This window comes from Nyctibius grandis, chromosome 1, assembly GCF_013368605.1.
Source record: "Nyctibius grandis isolate bNycGra1 chromosome 1, bNycGra1.pri, whole genome shotgun sequence".
Lineage (NCBI taxonomy): Eukaryota > Metazoa > Chordata > Aves > Nyctibiiformes > Nyctibiidae > Nyctibius > Nyctibius grandis.
This window is the reverse complement of record NC_090658.1, coordinates 89,130,999-89,150,232: the sequence shown is the minus strand read 5'-3', so window position 1 is coordinate 89,150,232 and position 19,234 is coordinate 89,130,999. Positions and strand designations below refer to the sequence as shown.

The 19,234-nt window shown below is 42.3% G+C and overlaps 1 protein-coding gene across 2 annotated transcripts in view; it reads right to left on the bottom strand.

The window, feature by feature from the left end:
• MAP3K7 (mitogen-activated protein kinase kinase kinase 7) overlaps positions 1-7,535 on the bottom strand; it is a 49,160-nt gene extending 41,625 nt beyond the window's left edge. The window contains exon 1 of one of the 2 annotated variants that reach the window (XM_068423336.1): positions 7,303-7,535. In XM_068423336.1, the coding sequence (XP_068279437.1) occupies positions 7,303-7,392 (90 nt within the window). In that variant the 5' untranslated portion in view covers positions 7,393-7,535. The remainder of the gene's footprint in view (positions 1-7,302) is intronic. The other variant, XM_068423416.1, reaches the window with a different exon arrangement.
• Between the last annotated feature and the right edge of the window lie 11,699 nt (positions 7,536-19,234).

Sequence of the window (19,234 nt, the reverse complement as noted above, 5' to 3'; positions counted from 1 at the left end):
AAACAGAAGTTGATCTGTAGCACTGTGTATGTTTGGAAAATGATCTAAAAATAAACACATTATTTTGGTAAAAGATTTTCTCCCTCTAAATATCTTCTAAGAGAAAAAAGGAAAACATAGGGCAGATGACACGTTTAGAAATAGAACACCAGTGCTTCTACTTTTCCACAGAATAAAGTTTGTCAAGAACCACCCAGTTAGTACATGACACAGACACATTTTAAACTGGCAGAAATGCCTGAAGAGCTTTAAAGATTGAAAAGTATATACAAATGTATTCCTCTCCCTATAAAATTCATACCAGTAAAAAGTTATGTTTTACTGTGTGACAAAGCGACACGGCGAAAGAGTGCTGTTTTCATGTTTTCCAGATAATGTATTTGGAGTCTTATTTAAAGAATATGAACCATACAAGATCCCTGGAACAAACATTACCTCTGCCTCTGTGTACAAATAGTATCAAATGCTGTACATAAACAAAGATACATGATACTGACTTGTAAGTATGTAGACTATACTGACTGGTAAGTATGTAGGCTAGAAAACATGCAGGAAATAGAGACTGCAGATATGTTAAGCCCTCAAGGATGTATTTTGTCCTAAGGGATGTGACCAATAATTAAAACAAGAAAAACGCATCTCTCTCTATTCAGATGCACCCCATTCCCCTATCAAACGTCAAAACTTTGGAAGAATTAATTTTATCTTTGCTCTAACTGCCCAGGTTTTCTATTCACTGAAAAATATAAAGATACAAAGTTTTCATCTCTGTCTATGAAGTTTCCATGTTAGTTAGCTCTGCATGCTGGATAGGTAGTACTTTTCTTTCCAAAAAAACCTTGCTGGATATATAAGACAGCAATAAAATGTAATAGCTCCCTGGTTAGAAGATGTAGTATTCTTTGGAGAATTGTCTTCATCATTTGCAGTATCTACAAGACATGTTTGTTTACAATTTTGGGAAGGAAGACAAGCAGTTAAAAAAACCCAACTCAAACCCAACAAAACCTGTGCTTCCAAACAGACAGCAGTCTCTAAATTATCTTTAATATCTCTGTGCCTTTGGTTACTGGTACATTTGCAAATGAAAGGTTTATGCAAACTGAACTTCTGGATCTCTCAAGCTTCAGATAGAATGCAGGACGGAGGGTGGGGTGGGGAAAGATGTTCTACAATGCTTTGTAAAAACAGAAACACGTTTTTAAATTTAGTTGCTTCTATTCTTTCTACATACCAGAGTTCCAGCAGTACCAAGAAAGCATACTAATATTTTCAGTTTTTCACACATCTGCCCATATGACACACAGAAAGCATATAGACAAAAAAAAAAGAAGTGCCAAAAGAAGCCATGAACAACAGTTTACAGCCCCTAAAAATATATGCCTACATTTTCTATCATTCATTCAACCAGCCTCAAACTCCAGCTTTGGTTCCTCTGCATGTGCTATGCTTTATTAAGCAGGTTGAAGCAAATCGGCCTCATGCCACAAATGACTGTGGCCAATACCCTGGTAGCACTTTGAAGAAGGAGTTCAGATCTGCCAATTCTTACAGCTACGTTCTTTGACTGGTTTTATTTGTACTAGTGCTCAACCCACTTCTAAATGTTGCTTTCCCTTTCTGGGATTCATACAGCAGCAGAAAAAAAACAAACCCCAAAATCACCCCGCCCCTGAAAAAAAAAACCCTGTAAACAATCCCACTAATTTTAAGTGAACAAAGTAATTTAGTTTAGATTTAGTTTCCAAGTTTCAACTTTAAAGTTATACAAAACATCGCAGGAAAAAAATATTTCTTAATGAAAAAATTCAGTTATTAAAAATCAACTTATATTCTTAATAAATATACATAACTTCTGTTTACCACAAGCTAATACAGTTGGTCTATATTTAAGGCATCATCTGTCAGAGCTGCACAACACTGTACAGTTATTATTCAGTGACTCTGCTATCTGAATTTAGTTCTGTTTTGAGAAATCATTCTCTTTTCAACTTCTTCAGAACATGTTTATGGAGAATCAAAGTACCATCATGTATGTTCCTAAAATTATGGGTGTTTCCAGAAATTCTTCCTTTGCTCTAAACACACAACCAACCTCTTTGCATTTCGATAGCTCAGTCATTCTAAGAAACGTGTGCATCTCGAGCAAAGATAACAGTTTATCAGGTTATACTTTCATTCCAGCTTTTTTACATATTGATAGCCTTTTACACATCTGTCTCAAGAACTGAACTCACTTTAATCACCAGTAATTTTAAAACATTAACAAAACACTTGTCTGATGTTCTAGTATGAACCAATTGGTTCTGTTACAGCAGCCCAGACAGGAGATTCTAGTTTTAGACACAAAATGCTGGGTAATGAGGCACTCAGGGTGAAGGACTCCAACATGAGTTGGGCTTGCTGGTCTGGCACAGTCTAAAATTACTGGTCTTTGAAAAACAAATAATCATTCTGCTGTCAGTAAAATACTGCTAGAATCCACTGGGTGGGATAAATAAAGGACATGGGAAGCTTCTTCTGTGGTTTCAGGGTTTTTTTTCTCAGGGAAAGGCTTCCCCCCCCCCTAATTTCTGATAGCAGTTTCACTGTCACTCAGTTGTGACCCTAGCTGCCGCATTAGACATGGAACTTTATTATTATCTCACAAATATGCATCTTGCTTTCATCACTGGAACAGAAAAGCCTGTGAGGTTTCTTTCCCATGCATTCTTTGCGAGAGCAAAATGTAATTTTATTTTACAGGACACAAATTGATTCATTGAATAAATCTGCATGTTTAGAAATAAGTGTAAAGTTTTACAGTAGCAGTTTAACCAGCTTATTATCCATCTTCTAACAATTTCATTCTCATTAAATTGATGTTGTGTAACTTCTGCTATGAAGTTACTGACACTTCAGCTATTTTCTTATGCAGATGAATGAAGAGAATCTTCCACTGTTAAAACTAAACAAAATTTAAATAGTGATTTGAATAAAATCAGAAATGTATTTAGAGTAAAATCACAGAAAATTCTGGCGTATGTTTTCACCATGTACTAATTTTTTGCCTTTGCTTCTGGATGCCCAACTTTGCACCTTAAAGGCTTACTTTCTGAAAAAGGCTGAGAAATTGTAGATGAGACTGACTTCAAACGGATTCTTAACTACCACCCTTGGCTCTTGAGAACCAAGCCTTTCGTACTCATGTCAGCTACCCAAGAGTATTGTTCAGATCTCAAATCACACCTGCAGTTCTCGTCCACACTTCTTCCCATTTTGCAGATTGGTATTCTACAACTGGACCCAACCCCCCCCAGGATGTAAAAACAACGGAGGTAGTAACAACTCCATGTGCAGCAGCAGCTCACACAAATCGCTTTACCTTGTAGTGTAACGGACATAATTGGTCACTACATCTGTCCTTCTTAAAAGTTTACTACTATAAAGGAGAGCAAAAACCAGTTGTCTTGCTGTATTCCTCATTTTCTTGCTGAAAGCACTGCTCTGCTCCGTAACTGCAAGGAACACACACAGTTCCCAGCACACTTCTCAGACAGTTAATGAAATTATTCAACTGTTTCAAAAATGTCTAAGGTAGGTGAACATGCCATAAATTGCACCTCCTTAGTTGCTGGCACCTTAAGTAGGTTTTCTAAAATAAATATTTAGAAAGCTTACCTGTTCATCTTAAAGAAAACATTATTCTAAATCCCCTTAGAATTAACTACTGTTGCCCAAATAGATTGTTGAAAATAAACTTCAGTGTATACCACAGCATACCAGCAGAGCGTTACACAACAGTTTTCAAATAATTTACACTTTCAGACTGTTAAAAAGTAACTTTCAACTACACAAATATGGCAATGGTTTTCAACCTGGCTACATCAGACAGTGACTGGGCAGGGACGTGGCATACATGACCAGACATGCATCTTTTGGCTGTGCGATGCAAGGGATACACACATCATGTGACGAAGAGGTCTGCGTTTTGGTCATGTATGGGACTGTTATCGAGTTACATGACGGAGGAAGGGCTGTGGGATTTTCAGGAAAGAGTGGCAGGGAGCAGGTTGCCAGAACAATTCCCAACCAGTCTGTTCATTGCCTAGATGCGAAAGCTCCTCTGGGAAGAAGAGACAGCAGTATTTAGGCTAGATTTAAATATGAGATTTTAAATTAGGGCTATCAGGCTTTTTATTGTTAACCTAATTTCAGTTATATTAAGTTTTCTGATAAATTCTGTAGTTTTATTTATTCAGTTTATAATGATTTGTGTATCTAATATCTCAAAACTTAAGAGACAACATTCTCACAGTCAAACATTTGCATGGTAAAGTAGGGAACATTTCTAATAAACCCAAGTTTTGCATCGCTTTTCGCCTTCTAGTTTTGAAGATGCTCCCACTGTGTCACATCTATTTTGATTTGACTCCAACTCATTCACAATAATTATCTCTATATTTTACTTCAATCTAAGCACTTGAAATAATGAAAAGGCAGCTTGAAGTTGGAGACATGTTTGACTGATGAGAAGCAACACTACAGTTAGTCACGTGCATGGCAGCTAAAACAAAATATGGTATATTCTTGATATTATCCAGTAGAGTTCAGCCAAACCTAAATAAAAGCGCACTTATAGATCTCACATTTATTAGCAAGGACTCAGGGCCTGCAAGTATTCCAGAACTTCAATATCTATTAATAAACCAGTGGCAGAGTGGAACTGCTATCTGCTGACAAGACAGCCTTGATAATACAACAGCAAAGCTATGATTATACAAGCATTCATTTGAGTTCCCAGTGTAGATCTGTTGATGCTCCATTTTGAAACATCTGAAGTTTGTCAAGCATATTAAAATCTGACCATTTTGAGTCCTTACAGCCATTTAAAAACCCTTGAAAACTTCCAAGCCTGAAGTGAGAGCACAGAAAATCTTCAGTAATTATGTTTTGTTATGACTGCAAAATTGACTATTTGCGCTGAAACTGCATCATGAGTAAGAGGTCAACACCCACAGTTGAGAAAAATAAGGTCTAAGTACAGTCTCTAATTCACCTGTTTTATTGTAAAGTAGATCTTATTTCTTCCTGTATGCAATGATATTTAGACTGTGTTCAGCACTATGCTATCCCCACTGCCTAGAAGAATTTCTGGTAGGACAGGTACACTGAGTGTAACAAAATGCTACCACCAGCTGTCATCAGATTTTCTCATGGAGAGAACACTTTGTCAGTCCTCCCCTGCTTATATCACATGAGTTTTGTCATCTCCAAAGAAGATACTACTTGGAGGATAATGCAACAATCACATTAAATAAAGCACAAATTACTACTTCAGCATCATCTCTACATACATTTTCGTGCACATAGTCCTCCTGTCTCAGCGGGTGCTAGGCAGGTATGTAGGGCACAGACCAGCTCTGAACACTAAACCTTAGAATGATAAATTCTAGTTACACCAATTACACGCTATGCAGCTCCACATTTCCTACATGTAAAATAGCAATATAATCCTTGCTAACAGCCTTCCCAAGGGTGTCATGAGGATTAAGGATTTGTATAGCATTTTATTCATTCAAAGTGCTATGTGTAACACATTAGATGTGCTACTCACTTCTACGAACCATCACAGGACACCTTGTTATGGTGGTTAAATTCCTATCAACTTTTATTTTTTTCTTTGGGTGAAAAAAGCCATTTATCCCAAAGCATGTGATTTGATCCCTGTCCATTAGTATTGCAAAAACATCAGCATATTATCAAATGCAAAAATACTTTTCAGTTCCCAAACACCATAAAACTTCCTCACTTCAGAACAGTTAAATGCATAAAGGGAAGAGGAACGATTAGACTTATAGACCCAAAAATCTTCATGATTGTCATATTCATAGAAAGAGGAAAAGGCAATCTTTTGGAAGATATTATCTTCTGAGAATTTCCAGTGTCTGCTATGGTGAAAGCCAAAGTTACCACATACCTACCTGAATACAGCAAAAAGTGCCCTGGTGTTCTATGAAAATATTGCAGGTTTTATGTTCTGTGAACTCTCCCAGGCCACGCGAGCCCAGCATAATAATTATGAACAAATCAGTATCTAGCAAACCACTTTAAAAACATGAGACACTGGTTGTCATATCTATAAAAGGTACTACACAAAACTAAATTCACTGCTACATAAACTTTTAGGAAAAGGAGGGTAATTATTACTGAAAGAGAAAGATGTTAATCTATGAATAAAAGCACAAAGACTGTTCAGGCTGTCTTGGGTGTCTGTTACATCCAAGCTGGCCTCATCAAATTCAGTACGGATCGGCATGAAGCAACTTCATTCCTATAGAGATATTAGCAGGGAAGGAAGAAAAAAATCCAACAGCAGCAATATTTTTGTGTGATTCTGAGAGTTAAACAACATCGTGGTACAAACATACTACTGACCCCTCTAGTAAAGCATGTAAGCTGTCCTAGATCACACCCATCCTACTTGCACAGGAAATCCAGACAGACGAAAGGTACGTAGTAAATTCTGTACTTTATCCATCCCATTCCAGCCTCAAAGAATTTAAGGCAATAATTTTACTACAAAACTTTGTACAGAAGAATAAGAAATACTTGCTTCCAACTATGTTACACGATAACTGAATGTCACTTCCTGGGTAACACGCAGAGATCACAAATGAAATGTCACAGAACCTTTGTTAAGAAAAACTATGTTAAGAAAAACTAACAAAAAGACATCTGTATGTCCTTACAGCTAACAGAGCTGTAAATTTAGCAAATAATTAAGATTGGTATGATGATTATATATACAATGGTTCAATTAGGTGGCAGAAGGAGAAAGTAGAGGCATACAGAAGTAGAGATCTGAAAGAAACATCAGAATTAACAGTTCCCTCTTGTGACAGCGTTTGACAACCGTGTTTGCCACCCATACTAAAGTGGATGGCAGAATAGGCGGCGAAACTTTTAAAAAGTCCTGAATAAATCTATCCCGCTTAAATAAAACCCCACAGCACAGCACTAGGGTTGGTGTAAGTAAGCTGGCACCCCCGCTCCCAGCCATACCGCTTTTGTTCTCTGGTGCCAACCTCCGCAGCATCCAGAGGAGAAGGAAACCGCACTGGGAGGGCAGGGGGGCCCTGCAGCCTCCGCTGCCTTTTCCGCCAGCGGAGGGACGGCGCCGGGGAGGGCAACGCCGGGGGCAGCAGCGGGGCAGGCGCCTCGGCGGGGGCCAGGCTGCCCGCCCCGGCCCGCCAGCAGGCCGCGCCCGCGGAGCGGGGGGTGTGCACGGGGAGGCGGACCGGCGGCGGGGCCCTCACTCACCTCTTCCACCTCGATCTCTTTGTAGTCGATTTCTTCGAAGTTGAGGACCGGGGGGGTTTCAATCATTTCAGCGGAGGCGGCAGCGGACATCCCTCCTCTTTCACCTGGGGGAGGAGAGGCCAGGGCAGGCCGGGGGCGGAGGGCTCGGCGCCGGGCAGCCGAGGGCCTGGGCCGGGGCTACGCGGGGCGCGGCGGCGGCTCCTGCCCTCCGCGCGGGCGCAGGTCGGGGAGAGCCTGGCCGAGGCGCCGCCTGGGCCGCCGCGCGGGGCGAGGCCGCATCCGCGGCGTCCGCAGGCCTCAGTGGTGGCGGGCGGAGGCCCCGCCGGCGGCGGCGGCGCCGCTCCGCATCCCGCGCCCTCCCGCACCCCCGCGGACCGCCGCGCCGGCTGCCCTAGGCCGCGGCCTCTGCGGAGCCTGCGCGCCGCCTCGGCCGCGCGTCCCCGGCGGAGGGAATGGGGCGCCCCGGGGGCCGAAGCCGGCTCCTCCGCCAGCCCCGGCAGCGGCAGCGGGGCGAGGGGGCCGCGGCGAAGGTGGGGGAGCTGCTCAGAGCCGCGCCGCGGCCGCCGCCGCTGACATCAGAGCCGCTTCCTGCTGCCCCGGCCGAGGAGGCGCGGGAGGGAGGGAGAGGGGGAGGGAGCGCCGAGGGAGGGGGCGGGAACGGGACAGGCACCGACACCGGCTGCTACTCAGGCGGCTGCGGCGGGGCCACGGCCTGGCGGCGGCGACCCCGCCCCGCCGCCCGCCTCCGCCAGGGGGCGCAGCCGCGGCCCCGGGCCCGCTTCCTCTTCCTGCCGCCTCCGCAGGCAGGGCCGGGCCGGGGCCGCTGAGGAACGGCCGGCAGCGGCGGGCAGCGCTGGCTGCCCCCGGGGCAGGAATGGACACTGCCGTCTCGGCGGCGGGTCTCAGCCGGGGCTGGAGGAGCAGAGGCAGGCGGGCCTCCCCGGGCTGCAGGCAGCTGCCGGGCGCGGCTCACCACGGGTCCCTCCGCTCCCCGCCGCCGGACGGTGCCTCTGCTCTGCAGGAGGCGGGCGGGGGTAGAGGGCCCAGGCCGGGGCTGAGGCAGCCGTCCGCTGCGCGTTAGCTCCGTGCGAGTGCGGGGCAGCACGCCACGAGTGCTGAATGTACCTTTTCCTAATATATATGTATATATGTGTAAATATTTCCCCAGGGGAAGAGGTGTATGTAGGGGGGACGTGCTCTGTGAAGGCAGAAGCGCGGCGTTGGGTGGCCTGTGCAATTCAGCGGCCCTTTCTTTCTCAGGGGAAAGTGTGTGTAGGAGGTTAGCTGGGGAGCGGAGGGTAATTAAGCGAATAATGTAAACACATAGCAGTAAGGAGATAGAACTCGGGAATGAATGTGTACCTTAACCGCTCCCTCTCCAGTCCCCAGCTAATGGGACTCTGGGCCCACTTGTCTGACAGTTTGCACCTGCTTCAACGTCTGACTGGAGCAAAGCATCGGTGTTTTGGTGGTAAATCTCACAGGCTGAGGCTTCAGGGCGGCCCACGGTGTGAAATCAGTACTGCGATGAGTGGATATAGCCGCTGTGTTTCACTGAAACAGCTGTGCTTCATTTCGCTATGTTTAGCCTCGGGGCTATATATAAAAAGTTATGTTATTGAACAATACTATTAATAGTATGTAATTTTAGTAGATCTAGTAAGCTTTCCCAGATCTTCCTCCGTTAAAATGCTAGCGAATGTACCTCCCAATGAAGTCTCATAAAATGGGAGATAGAGCTGGTTTGCAGAGCTGCCTGAGAAAGCCACTTAAGCAATTAACTAGGAAAGAGAAGATCAAGGATGAATATGGGCAGTGACCTACTCTCATGATGGCTCAGCTGTTGTTAGAAAAGTTAAAGTACCTCTGTCTGAGCTACTGCACTTTGTGACAGGTTGTCATTTTAGGTTGTTTGCTCCCCTCTTGTGTTTTTCTGTCAGCTTTAGTAATTTGTCCGGGATTCCCAGATGTCTAGCAATCCAGAAATCCCAGACAAGCAGTCGTGGTACAGGTACCGGTTTACTGTGCTGCATGCAAGATGAAACTAGTCTCCAGAACAGGTTGGATCGGTGTGATTACATCGCCCAAGTGATCTGTGTGTGCGTGGGGAGCAGACTCTTGTCCTGAATGCATTGAATTCCTGTTGCTTTTTGATTTTCTGATAAGATTTGATCTAGAAAGTTCTAAAGAGGCTTCTGTTAGACATGGGAATGTTCCAGGTACCACAAAATCTGGCTAATATCTGCTTCATCCAGCAATGGGATTATTCAGAGCCCCTAGTTTCTCAGAGGTTGTGTGTAGGTTTGGATGTTCATATCGACCCTGGTGCTCTCCAAACATGTAGTCTCTGGATGATTCAGATCTAGCACCTGGCTATACCCAGAGGTGTATTTGAATTTTGTTTTCATGAAAGCCACCATTAATGCACATCTTGATCATACTGTGACATGGAGTCACAAAGTGCCATGTTTGTACCTGCATCTGACGACTTCTTGAAAGAAAGTGTATCACTTGTGTAAGCAGCTGCTACTGTCTCAGCTGCTGAGTGTGCAATATGTTGGTTTTTGGAAGATCAAGAATATGGATTTCTGAGGCATTGAGAAACTGCAGATCAGATCAAAACCAGGCTCCTCTCAGATAAATTCATAGTGCTAGATTAATTGCTTCATTTCTCTAAACACTTAAGACTGGGATTCAAGGCAGTCAACACATAAAGTCAACTGAAGCCAAGGAACAGGAGTGAATGAAAAACAAGGATGTGTGAAAATGTATTGCTGCTGGTCTCGATACCTAGTTGCAATCTTGAGCGTGGTGTCAGGCAGAATTCTGAAGTTAAAACTTCCCTTTTTCTTTTTTAGGACACGTATGTTATGCATTAGGGAAGGTGAACTGCATCAGTGCTTTTTAGAAAGATGGCCAGGTAGGTGATGGTACTTTAGGTGGCAGTTGGTGATCTCTAGTAAAAGTAACTGAATATTTGGCTTTTTGTTATGTTTCACAGACCTGTCTTGAGGATATATATCAGGCAAGTAACAACTGCAGTCTTTTATATTTTAGTGGTGAGATTTTTCTATTACCTTTATTTTTTTTTATTGATGAGAATTAAGAGCACAGAGGAGAGCATTCCAATTATAGTTGCTTGTAAGGTTCATTTCCTTTCAGAAATTGATGTAGAAATATGTATCTCAAAAATAATGAGCTCTCTCTTTGTGAAGGCAGAGTCATCATCATTATCAAAATGTCACTGTTATGAAGATCAGGTGGGGTTTTAAGGATGTGGTAATTTTGGTGTTACTTCTTTTTGTTTTCTGACTGAGAGAGTCTTAATTAGCTGTGTTGGGGACCGGGTATAACTTGTACACCCCCAAAACAGAATATTTTAACTATTTTTTCAACAAATGCATTTGAAGGGTGAAGGAAAAGAAAAGCTGCATCCTCCACAGGCTGTGTTTCTCTCGGAGAAAAGCTGCTCTTGTGTTTAGAAGAAAAACGTAGAACCTGGGAAGGCCATGTTCTGGCTCTCAATCGCCTGTCTCTAACATCAGAAAGAGGTTACACTGCCAGGAACGTGACCACTTACTTAAAGATTCTTCGGAGTCTCAGTATACTATGGTCAGAGCATGCACAAATGCTCAAACCTGAGATAAGTGCTGTGGAGCTGTTGTAGCTCCTGTCATAGAGCAGGTTTAAGAGCTATATTTTTTTCAGAAGATGAGGCAGTAGGTCTTATGCAAGTTATAAAATAAGTCTATATGGCCAGCTTAACAGACCTGAGACTTAGCCCTAACATCTGCATATCATAGCTAAAATTTATCCAACTTATACAGAATCTCACGGCTTAGAATTTGGGCACATTTTCATGAGTACAAAGGTGCAGATATATGATCCTGGCTACCCTCCGTCCAGCTCCCTTAAAATCACTCCACGTAACAGTTTTAGGAGGGTTTTAAGAAAAGCAAACCAGCATTATTTTTCTCTTAACAGGAACTCAAATAGTCACAGTTGTTTCTGAACCTTATTTTGCCTCCTAATCTGAGGCGTATTAGATCTCTCAAAGTTTTCCACCACGAGAGCTAGGAAAGAGGTATAATGCAGCCACTGTGCAAGTAAGGGCAAAGTAAAGCTGAGAGATGATCTAGATGCAGGCCTGAAACCAAACTAACACGTTGCAGCTGTCAGCAGCTGGGGCTGGCTGACTAAGTGGCTGTGTCCTGGTTTGGCCTAAAAGAGACCAATTTTGCTTTCAGTGATTTTTACTTTCAGCTAAGTTTCTTCTAAGTAACTGCACTTTCTGAAACTAACTGCATGTTTTGCAGACAGTGTCTGCTTCCAGGACTGATAACGCTCGAAGTTTGTAGTTGTCACTGAGGCACCGGTAGGGATGAAAAGGCTCTTGCTGTACTTATTCTTAGAGAAACTAAGGTCACTGCTGAATTCCTCAATAATTACGAGTGAAGAGCCGCAGAAGGGTCACACCTCCAGGGAGGAGCGGACAGGGCAGGTGACCCAGAATTGACCAATGAAGGTATTCCATCCCATACACGTCATTCTCAGTATAAAGCGGGTGGATAACGAGGGTCTTACCCCTTTCTGCTATGGCCGGTGTCCGAAGAGGACTCTGTCCGTTTTCCTGCTGCCCCCGATCCCGATCCGTGCGTCCCTGAATCGAGTTCCTGTCTGTCGCTGGGCCTTCCTGGAGCCTGCCCTGCAGTGCCGGTGGTGACGTGACTGACATCAGGGGGAGCTTGATCTTGGTTTTGTATATATTTAATTATTTCTATTATTATTATTATACTCTTTTTCATTATTATAGTTTATTAAAACTGTTTTAACTTTCCAACCCATAAGTCTCTCTCCCTTTTCTCCTTCCCTTCCCCTTTGGGGGGGAGGTGTAACAGAGAGCGTCTGCCACTGGATTAATAGCCAGCCCAGCCTTAAACTGTGACAGGCTGGTGGGGAAAAAGGTACTAAAAGTACCACCACTAATGATGGGACCTGAGATGACTGTTTAGTATCCTTCCTCTGAGGCTTGTGGCACAATGTATACATTATAGTTCAGATGACATTGTCCAAATTGTATGTACAATGTGCAACCTGGAGTGTATTATCAAGATGCAAAATAGAGAGAAAGTCAATAATCTGTTGTACATTAGGTTTTGGATTCATCTTGGCAGAATGTCATCACCTGAAAGTTAGAAATCTGGTTTCCAAGTGCCTTCTCTGGTCAGTGAGAAGAGACAGGCATCTTCAGAGGGTATTTCTTCCCATCTGTCGTAGACATATGTATTAGGACATGATGAATTACTCTTTGGAGATGTCTCTTTCTCTACTGACTGTAGATGGAGCCTACATGACAAACTTCAATTAGACACCTAGGGCTTGATTCATCTTCCCACCCATAGCCGTCTAGTGACTTTTGAGGCCCCCAAAGATTTCTGAGACGTCTGTACGGGGCTGGCAAATGTGATGTAAGTCATGAGCTGAAGGTCCAGGAAGCATATCCCGGGGAATCTGAGATGACGCTAATTAGGTATGTATGGGCAACTGGACTGATTGCCTAATTTCTGGTTACTTAAAGTGAGGTGCGAGGAATCCCGCCATCAGGATCTGACACCAACCCAGCTAAAGCCAATGTCCATCTCTTAGTAGATTATAGCTGCAGGTGGATCAGCCCCCAAACTCTAGACATCTAAATTCACAGCCTAGCTTTGTATGAAGTGTCAACCTGAATACAATTGTGTTTTTTTTCTCGTGGATTTGATCCTGCACTGTTTCCGTTAATGGGAGGTTTTCAAAGCAGGAATGCAACCAGGTTTAAACTTTATTTTTATATTGGAAAAAAATAAAACCCAACCAAACAAAAATCCCCCCAAAGAATTCTTCCCTCCCCTCCCTTCCCTGACAATGTTATATTCAAGACTATTAATTCAAGACTGTGTTTTGGCACAGTTTATCCCAATTTGACCCGACTGTTGGTCTCCAGAAAAGAATACCCCAAAATGAAATGTCAGGAAGAGCAGATGTTAAAAGTGCTGCCCATTGGTAAAATGCAGAGGGAAGTCTGCCTGTTGGTTTGGCCAATATTCAAACCACTTAGGAAAGAAAGAACTAGTTACTCTGCTTTATTAGGGGCATTAAATTCAGAGATGCCTCTAAGAAGTTATATTTGAAAGTGTGAAAATTACATTTAATAGAGCTCTTAAAATATGATGACTGGGCAACTGTTTCTTCTGATAGCCAGCAATTACTTAATCATACAAATTTCTTTTGTGATGTGAAAGAAATGGAGAAAAGCAGCTGATAGTTCCCTTTGGGTATCTGAGGATTTGATAACCTTATTTCTTCAAATGTACTCGGGAATATTACCGTCTCTAATCTCTACACCAGCTAGAGAAAAGCAATAAAAAAAAAAGTAATCTCAAAGGTCCTGGCATTAGTTTGTTTATGTCATAGCCTTTAACTTTATGAAGCGTTTTGCGGGGATGGAATTTGACATGCCTGTTGCAATTGTTCTCTTGATTCAGTGTTACTAGAGAAACAAATTTGCAGAAAATGGAAGTCAAGAAAGGAATGCAAGCAAATGTAAAAGGAGACATTTTTCTTCCAGGAAGTTTTTACATTAGACTTCTGAAAGATTTTGACTAGAACATGGATTCTTCAAAAAGAGTAATTTGACACTGGGAGAAATCATGCAGCGCGTACGTTGCTGTTTCCTGAGTCTGTTTCATTTGTCTTAGAATTTTGTGTTTATATGATGGGTATTTCCTGAAACTGTGCAGTGGGAGAAGTCAATACCGAGGCCTTTTTTGTTTCCCCACAAGGTGGTACTGTGGTACTGACTATAGAACTCTTGGCTGTAGTTGATTTATTTCTGTAACCCTTCAGCAGATGTTTTAAAGACAGATTTTTGTCTGTGAAGAAGACAGTTTTGGTGTTGGAATGAATTTTCTTAGCAGAATGACTCTTTTTTTTGGCGTGATTTCTTTTCCTAACTTTTTGTCTCATTAAAAATAGATTCTTTTGCAAGTTGTGGTTATCAGAAAAACTCCATTATTGCTGTTTGGACTTTTTCACCTTTTATTGCGTTTTTAAACCTAATCAGTCTATGTCAGAATCCCTTGTTTTTCAAGCTAAAACAATAGCTCTTGTAAGTTTATTCAGAAATTCATCCTTTTTTTTTTTTTTCCCTTTAGTTACGTGTAGGTAAAGAGGCACCTACAATTAATTACAACAATGAAAATAAATTAAAACCATTAAATATTCAGGAGAATGCAGTTTTCTCCCTGAAAACACACCTAACCACTGTCAAGCACAGAAACAAAACACAATTAATTGCTTAAATCAACCTCTGTGTCAGTACATGGGGTTCTTCCAGTAGCTTGCGGAGGTCTGTAAGATCTATAGTGAACAGCTCCATGTGTTTGCCCACCCACCATCGCATTTGAGAACTTGCATAATTTCCATGGTCCTGTCTACACTAATACACTACTGTAGTTTATAGCTTATTTTAGTAAATGGAATAAGGCTAAGATAGAGGCCTGAGCACTAGTCTGGGGGTCTACATGCTGTTACATGGTCAGCATAGTCCTTGGCATGGCTTTGACCCAGGACATCAAGTACTCCCCTAGACAGAGATTATCAGGGTTTGACTGTAGCCTGTGCTTTACAGGGAAGAGAGTTAAGCTATATTGGTACCTGCTGCACAGTAATTATTGGTCTCAAGAACAGAGGACAGGCTGTGGCCCGCTTTATTCACCTATATCTATGTAGCCACTGGGACCCACTGAGTCATGCTTGTGCTCCAAGCTAAGCGTGCACTCAGGAAGGTTTGGGGCTGCTCAGTTTTAGAAATGTGAACTCCTATTTTTATGATCTTTTACATCCATTATTTTTCTGTGTGTTGTCTGTTTCTCTTCACCTAATGTACATTGATACACCATAGATACCTTGAAAAAGCAGTTACTGTACAGATGCTGGTCGTACAAGGTATGAAGCATCATGCACAATCTATAGTTAAAAGCAGGAGGGGACATCAAAATGGGGTCCAGTGATATACAATGAAGCTTTTTAATGCATTTGGAGGCTCACATTTGACTGTAATTTAAAAAATATGACATTAGAAAACAGTGATCTATGCATTACTTAGTGATATCTAATAGCTTTTTCAAAAATAAATTATTTAGTTTTCTATAGAGTTTCTGTATATTCTTCATGAGTGGCAGAAATAAATTTGAGAGCTGAGTGTGGCTATTATCTTTCAAACCTTCCTTTCAAATAGCATCCCACTCCAGGTTCTTGTCCTTCATGGCGGGCAAGGGACTACAACATGCTTCGGGCAAGTGATAGAGACCCTAGGCAGGTCCCGAATTAAGGGTGTGCATCCATGTGGCACTGTACAATCCTTTATTGAGGCAGAGTGAATGTCTTAAGTCCACGAGCAGCCTAGCAGGCCTTGTTTGCCAAGGTCCACAGCCTGCCCTTCATGGCCTCTAGGTCAGAGGATAGAGCTGGTCCTGCTGAGGTGAAAACAGGACAGAAGATACTCCTCTTTTTAGGGCTATGTGACTTCCCAACAGTGAGGTGAGGAAGTGGGAGGCATGGGAACAGCAGATAGGGTCTAAAAGAAGAGCTGAAGGGCCACTAGTCCCCAGGCAAGTATAATGCTTGCAAAGCAGATCGCTGGAGTCTGCTGTCAATATTATGTTCATATTATTATGCTGGAGGTAATGTGAGAGCAGGATAAGAATTGCTACACAAGACACTTTGACTCAGACATTCTGTACGCTCTACAAATGGGAGTCCCTTCTTTGGGCATCAGATCCCAAGCAGAGAATTTATCTATGAATATATCTTCTCAAAGGATAAAGCTATGGTCTGTTAAATGCCTGTACACCCTACCTGGAAAATGACCTAACAGCATCTTCAGCTTTTGGCTCTGCTTTTGGACAATGTCCATCTATTATTGTTGATAAAGGCTTCTTTCTTCCTACTATTTTCCCCCATTACAAAGAAGTCCACTGAATCCTGAGACTTCCCTGCAAATATGCATGCTTAAAATAACACTTTCTGTGGGTTCTTTCAGATCTCCATTTTTTTCTTGGTGGAGATAATTAGGAATATTAATTCTACATGAGAGAAAAATATATGCAATGCCCTGGTGTTCTGGACCTGGGAGCAGTGTCTCAAATGTGTTTGAATGAGATCTAACAAAGAAGAATAAGCATGTGTCTTAGGAAGGCTCTTGAGACCTCAGGATGGGAGAAATATGCTTGAAGGAATCACACTGAAGTGGTTTGCCAGTAGTACATAGATAGGATTGCTGGTGGGAATATTTAGTAATATGGGTATGGTTCTTGTTTCTAGGACTTAGAGTTCATAAAAAACAGGTGAAAAGAGATTAAATGCTTCTCCGATATAATTTTTTCCATGTCAGAATATGCTGTTGGTGCCACAAGTCAACTTTGCAGGGGGAAAAGTGAGCTACGTAGTTACAAGCAGGAAAAGGAGGTGTACATATGCCCTATAAACCGGGACTCTTATTTCCCATGGCACTGGATCCCGGTAACAGTATTTCTTTGTTATAAAAATGCGCTTCAGAGATTGAATTGAAGCCACACAAGATAATTTTAAGAATCACACTTCTGAAAGCAGAGGAATATCACACAAAGAAGAGTAGCAGACACTGAAAATATTTGCCCTGTGGCTTCCAGCTTTGGTTTCTGTTCCTAAATGCTCCTTCTCTGAAGCCGAAGAAAACTGTTAAGCTGGACTCATCCCTTCACAGGCCAGACTTAGCTCATGTGCACTCTGAAACATCTGCAGACTCTGACGTAAAGCAACCAGAAACCCCAGTGTTTTATGAGCTGTTTTGGGCTTTAGGGAACTTCAACTAAAGCACAACATTGGTGTTACTGAAAGAAAATTAAGGGTCGACAGTTTGAGATGGCCACCAAAGGGGACTACAGGATCAAGATTATAAGAAATTGTTTAAGAATGCACTTAAGAGGTAACAGAGCTGAGATAATGACCTGTGGAAAGTCTCTTATGCTCCTGTAATTTCTTTGTCAGTTGATTTTGCCAGATATGTCTACATGATGCTCCAGGGTGAAGTAGCTGACCCTCAAAGCTTGGGAATCTGTGTATTTTCCTCTTCTACTGCTTTATCATTTTTGGAAGAATTCAAACATATATTCTAGTCATCCACTGAAGAATGGATTCTGGTTTATCTAATAAATGATATAAATTGCTGCTCTGTTCTATCTGGATGAAAGAAATGAAAAAGACCTCAGATAAAAGCCTGCCTTTATTAAAGAGCCAAAGACATTTTAGATCTCATTTGGCCTTCATGCCCTGCTCATTCCTCCTCTCTTTATCTAGTGGTGCTTTGCTGATACAGTTATTATCCTTTTCAGCTACTCTAAACATACATTATTAATTCTGCAACTGGCTTCCTACCTCCAGCCCTTTTAATAGTAAGCTCACTTAAAATCCTGTAAGGCTATATACCCTAGGAACTCCCTGCATGTTTCTCACCTGAGTGCACATACTCCAGTTCCCTCTGAATGGCCCATTTGTGCCATCCCCTTCTTGCTCTGTTTATTCCCTTGCCTTCTCCCTTCTTCTTGCTGTGCTTCACTATCTGCATCCCTTCTCCTGTATCAGGAAAACCTCTTTGTCCTCATTTTATGAATGTGTGGGGTTTTTTTCATCCATCAGGAAGCAAAAAAATCAGGGAAATAGACAGTAAGACTTGGAACTGAATCCCACTTGTGAGGTGGCTTCAAGACCTAGGTTGAAATATTTCAGTGAGCACCCATTTTGACGTTACAGCGTGCTTTTTGCATCGTATAAAATGGTTGGCCTCAACTATCGTAATGGTCATATTGTCTGGTTTTAAAATCCATGGGTTCTTCTTTAAAGGCTCACTTAAATAACCCACCACTTCAAACAGTTACTTCTCTCTTTCTCTCCTCATTAGTAATCCCCTCATATGCTCTTTGCTATGGTGTTTTTTCATCTTGTGTTTGTTTGTCCTAACTAATTTAGATATTAAGTCCTTGGTGACTGACAATGCGTCTATCTATTCAAAGCACACTTAAATAAATAAATTTAATAATAATTAATAATAAATATGCCAGCTGAGAGCTATGCATCTGAGCTAGCAAGGACGACAATGACATTGATGTATTCGGTTTCAGGAGCAGCATTTGCAGTTCCCCTGCCACGTCTCCTTGGGAAGTGCTGTTAATGGCTGCTGTGCTCTGAGGGGTGTCAGGTCCCCCTCTCACAGTCCTCCCTATCGGAGAGTCACTCAGAGAGCTCTGCCTTGACCTTCCTCACTCACCAATGTGAAATCCAGCCTTCGGAGCTAACGCTCTCCTAAAGGTGATCAAAATGCAAAGGGGAAAACATAGAATCTCTTTTGGGGGAGAGGATCCTGCAAATCCCTGACATCTCCCAAAAGTCACTATTCACAACTAGTACCAGTCCCTTACAGACAGTAAGATTTTTACATCTTTATTTATCCTTCTGTGTGGGGCAAATTATTCCCCCCTCCCCAGTTTCCTATATGCAAAAGGCTTGCAAAGCCAGTAAGTGCTTTTGTGAAACAGACTCTGTAAACACTCAGGCACAATCATTGAAACTGTCAAGAAAGAATTCATGTGGTGTGTGTTAACAATTGTCTAAGCTAGAACACTATTTAGTCTGTTATTCCTGGTGGGCACTACCTTGTAGAAAAATAATATTATTACAGATATAATCTTTCAGTTAGTAATAAACCTCAGAAGTCATCTGGCAGAGAAAGAGGAGAAGTGAGTCCTTCTTGAGCAGAGGTAAACGGGGCAAAATCTGCCTTTGTGTGTCTGCCTGAAGAATTATGACTTCTGATAGAAGCAAGTTAGTCACAGTATATATTGCCTTTTTATTTCAT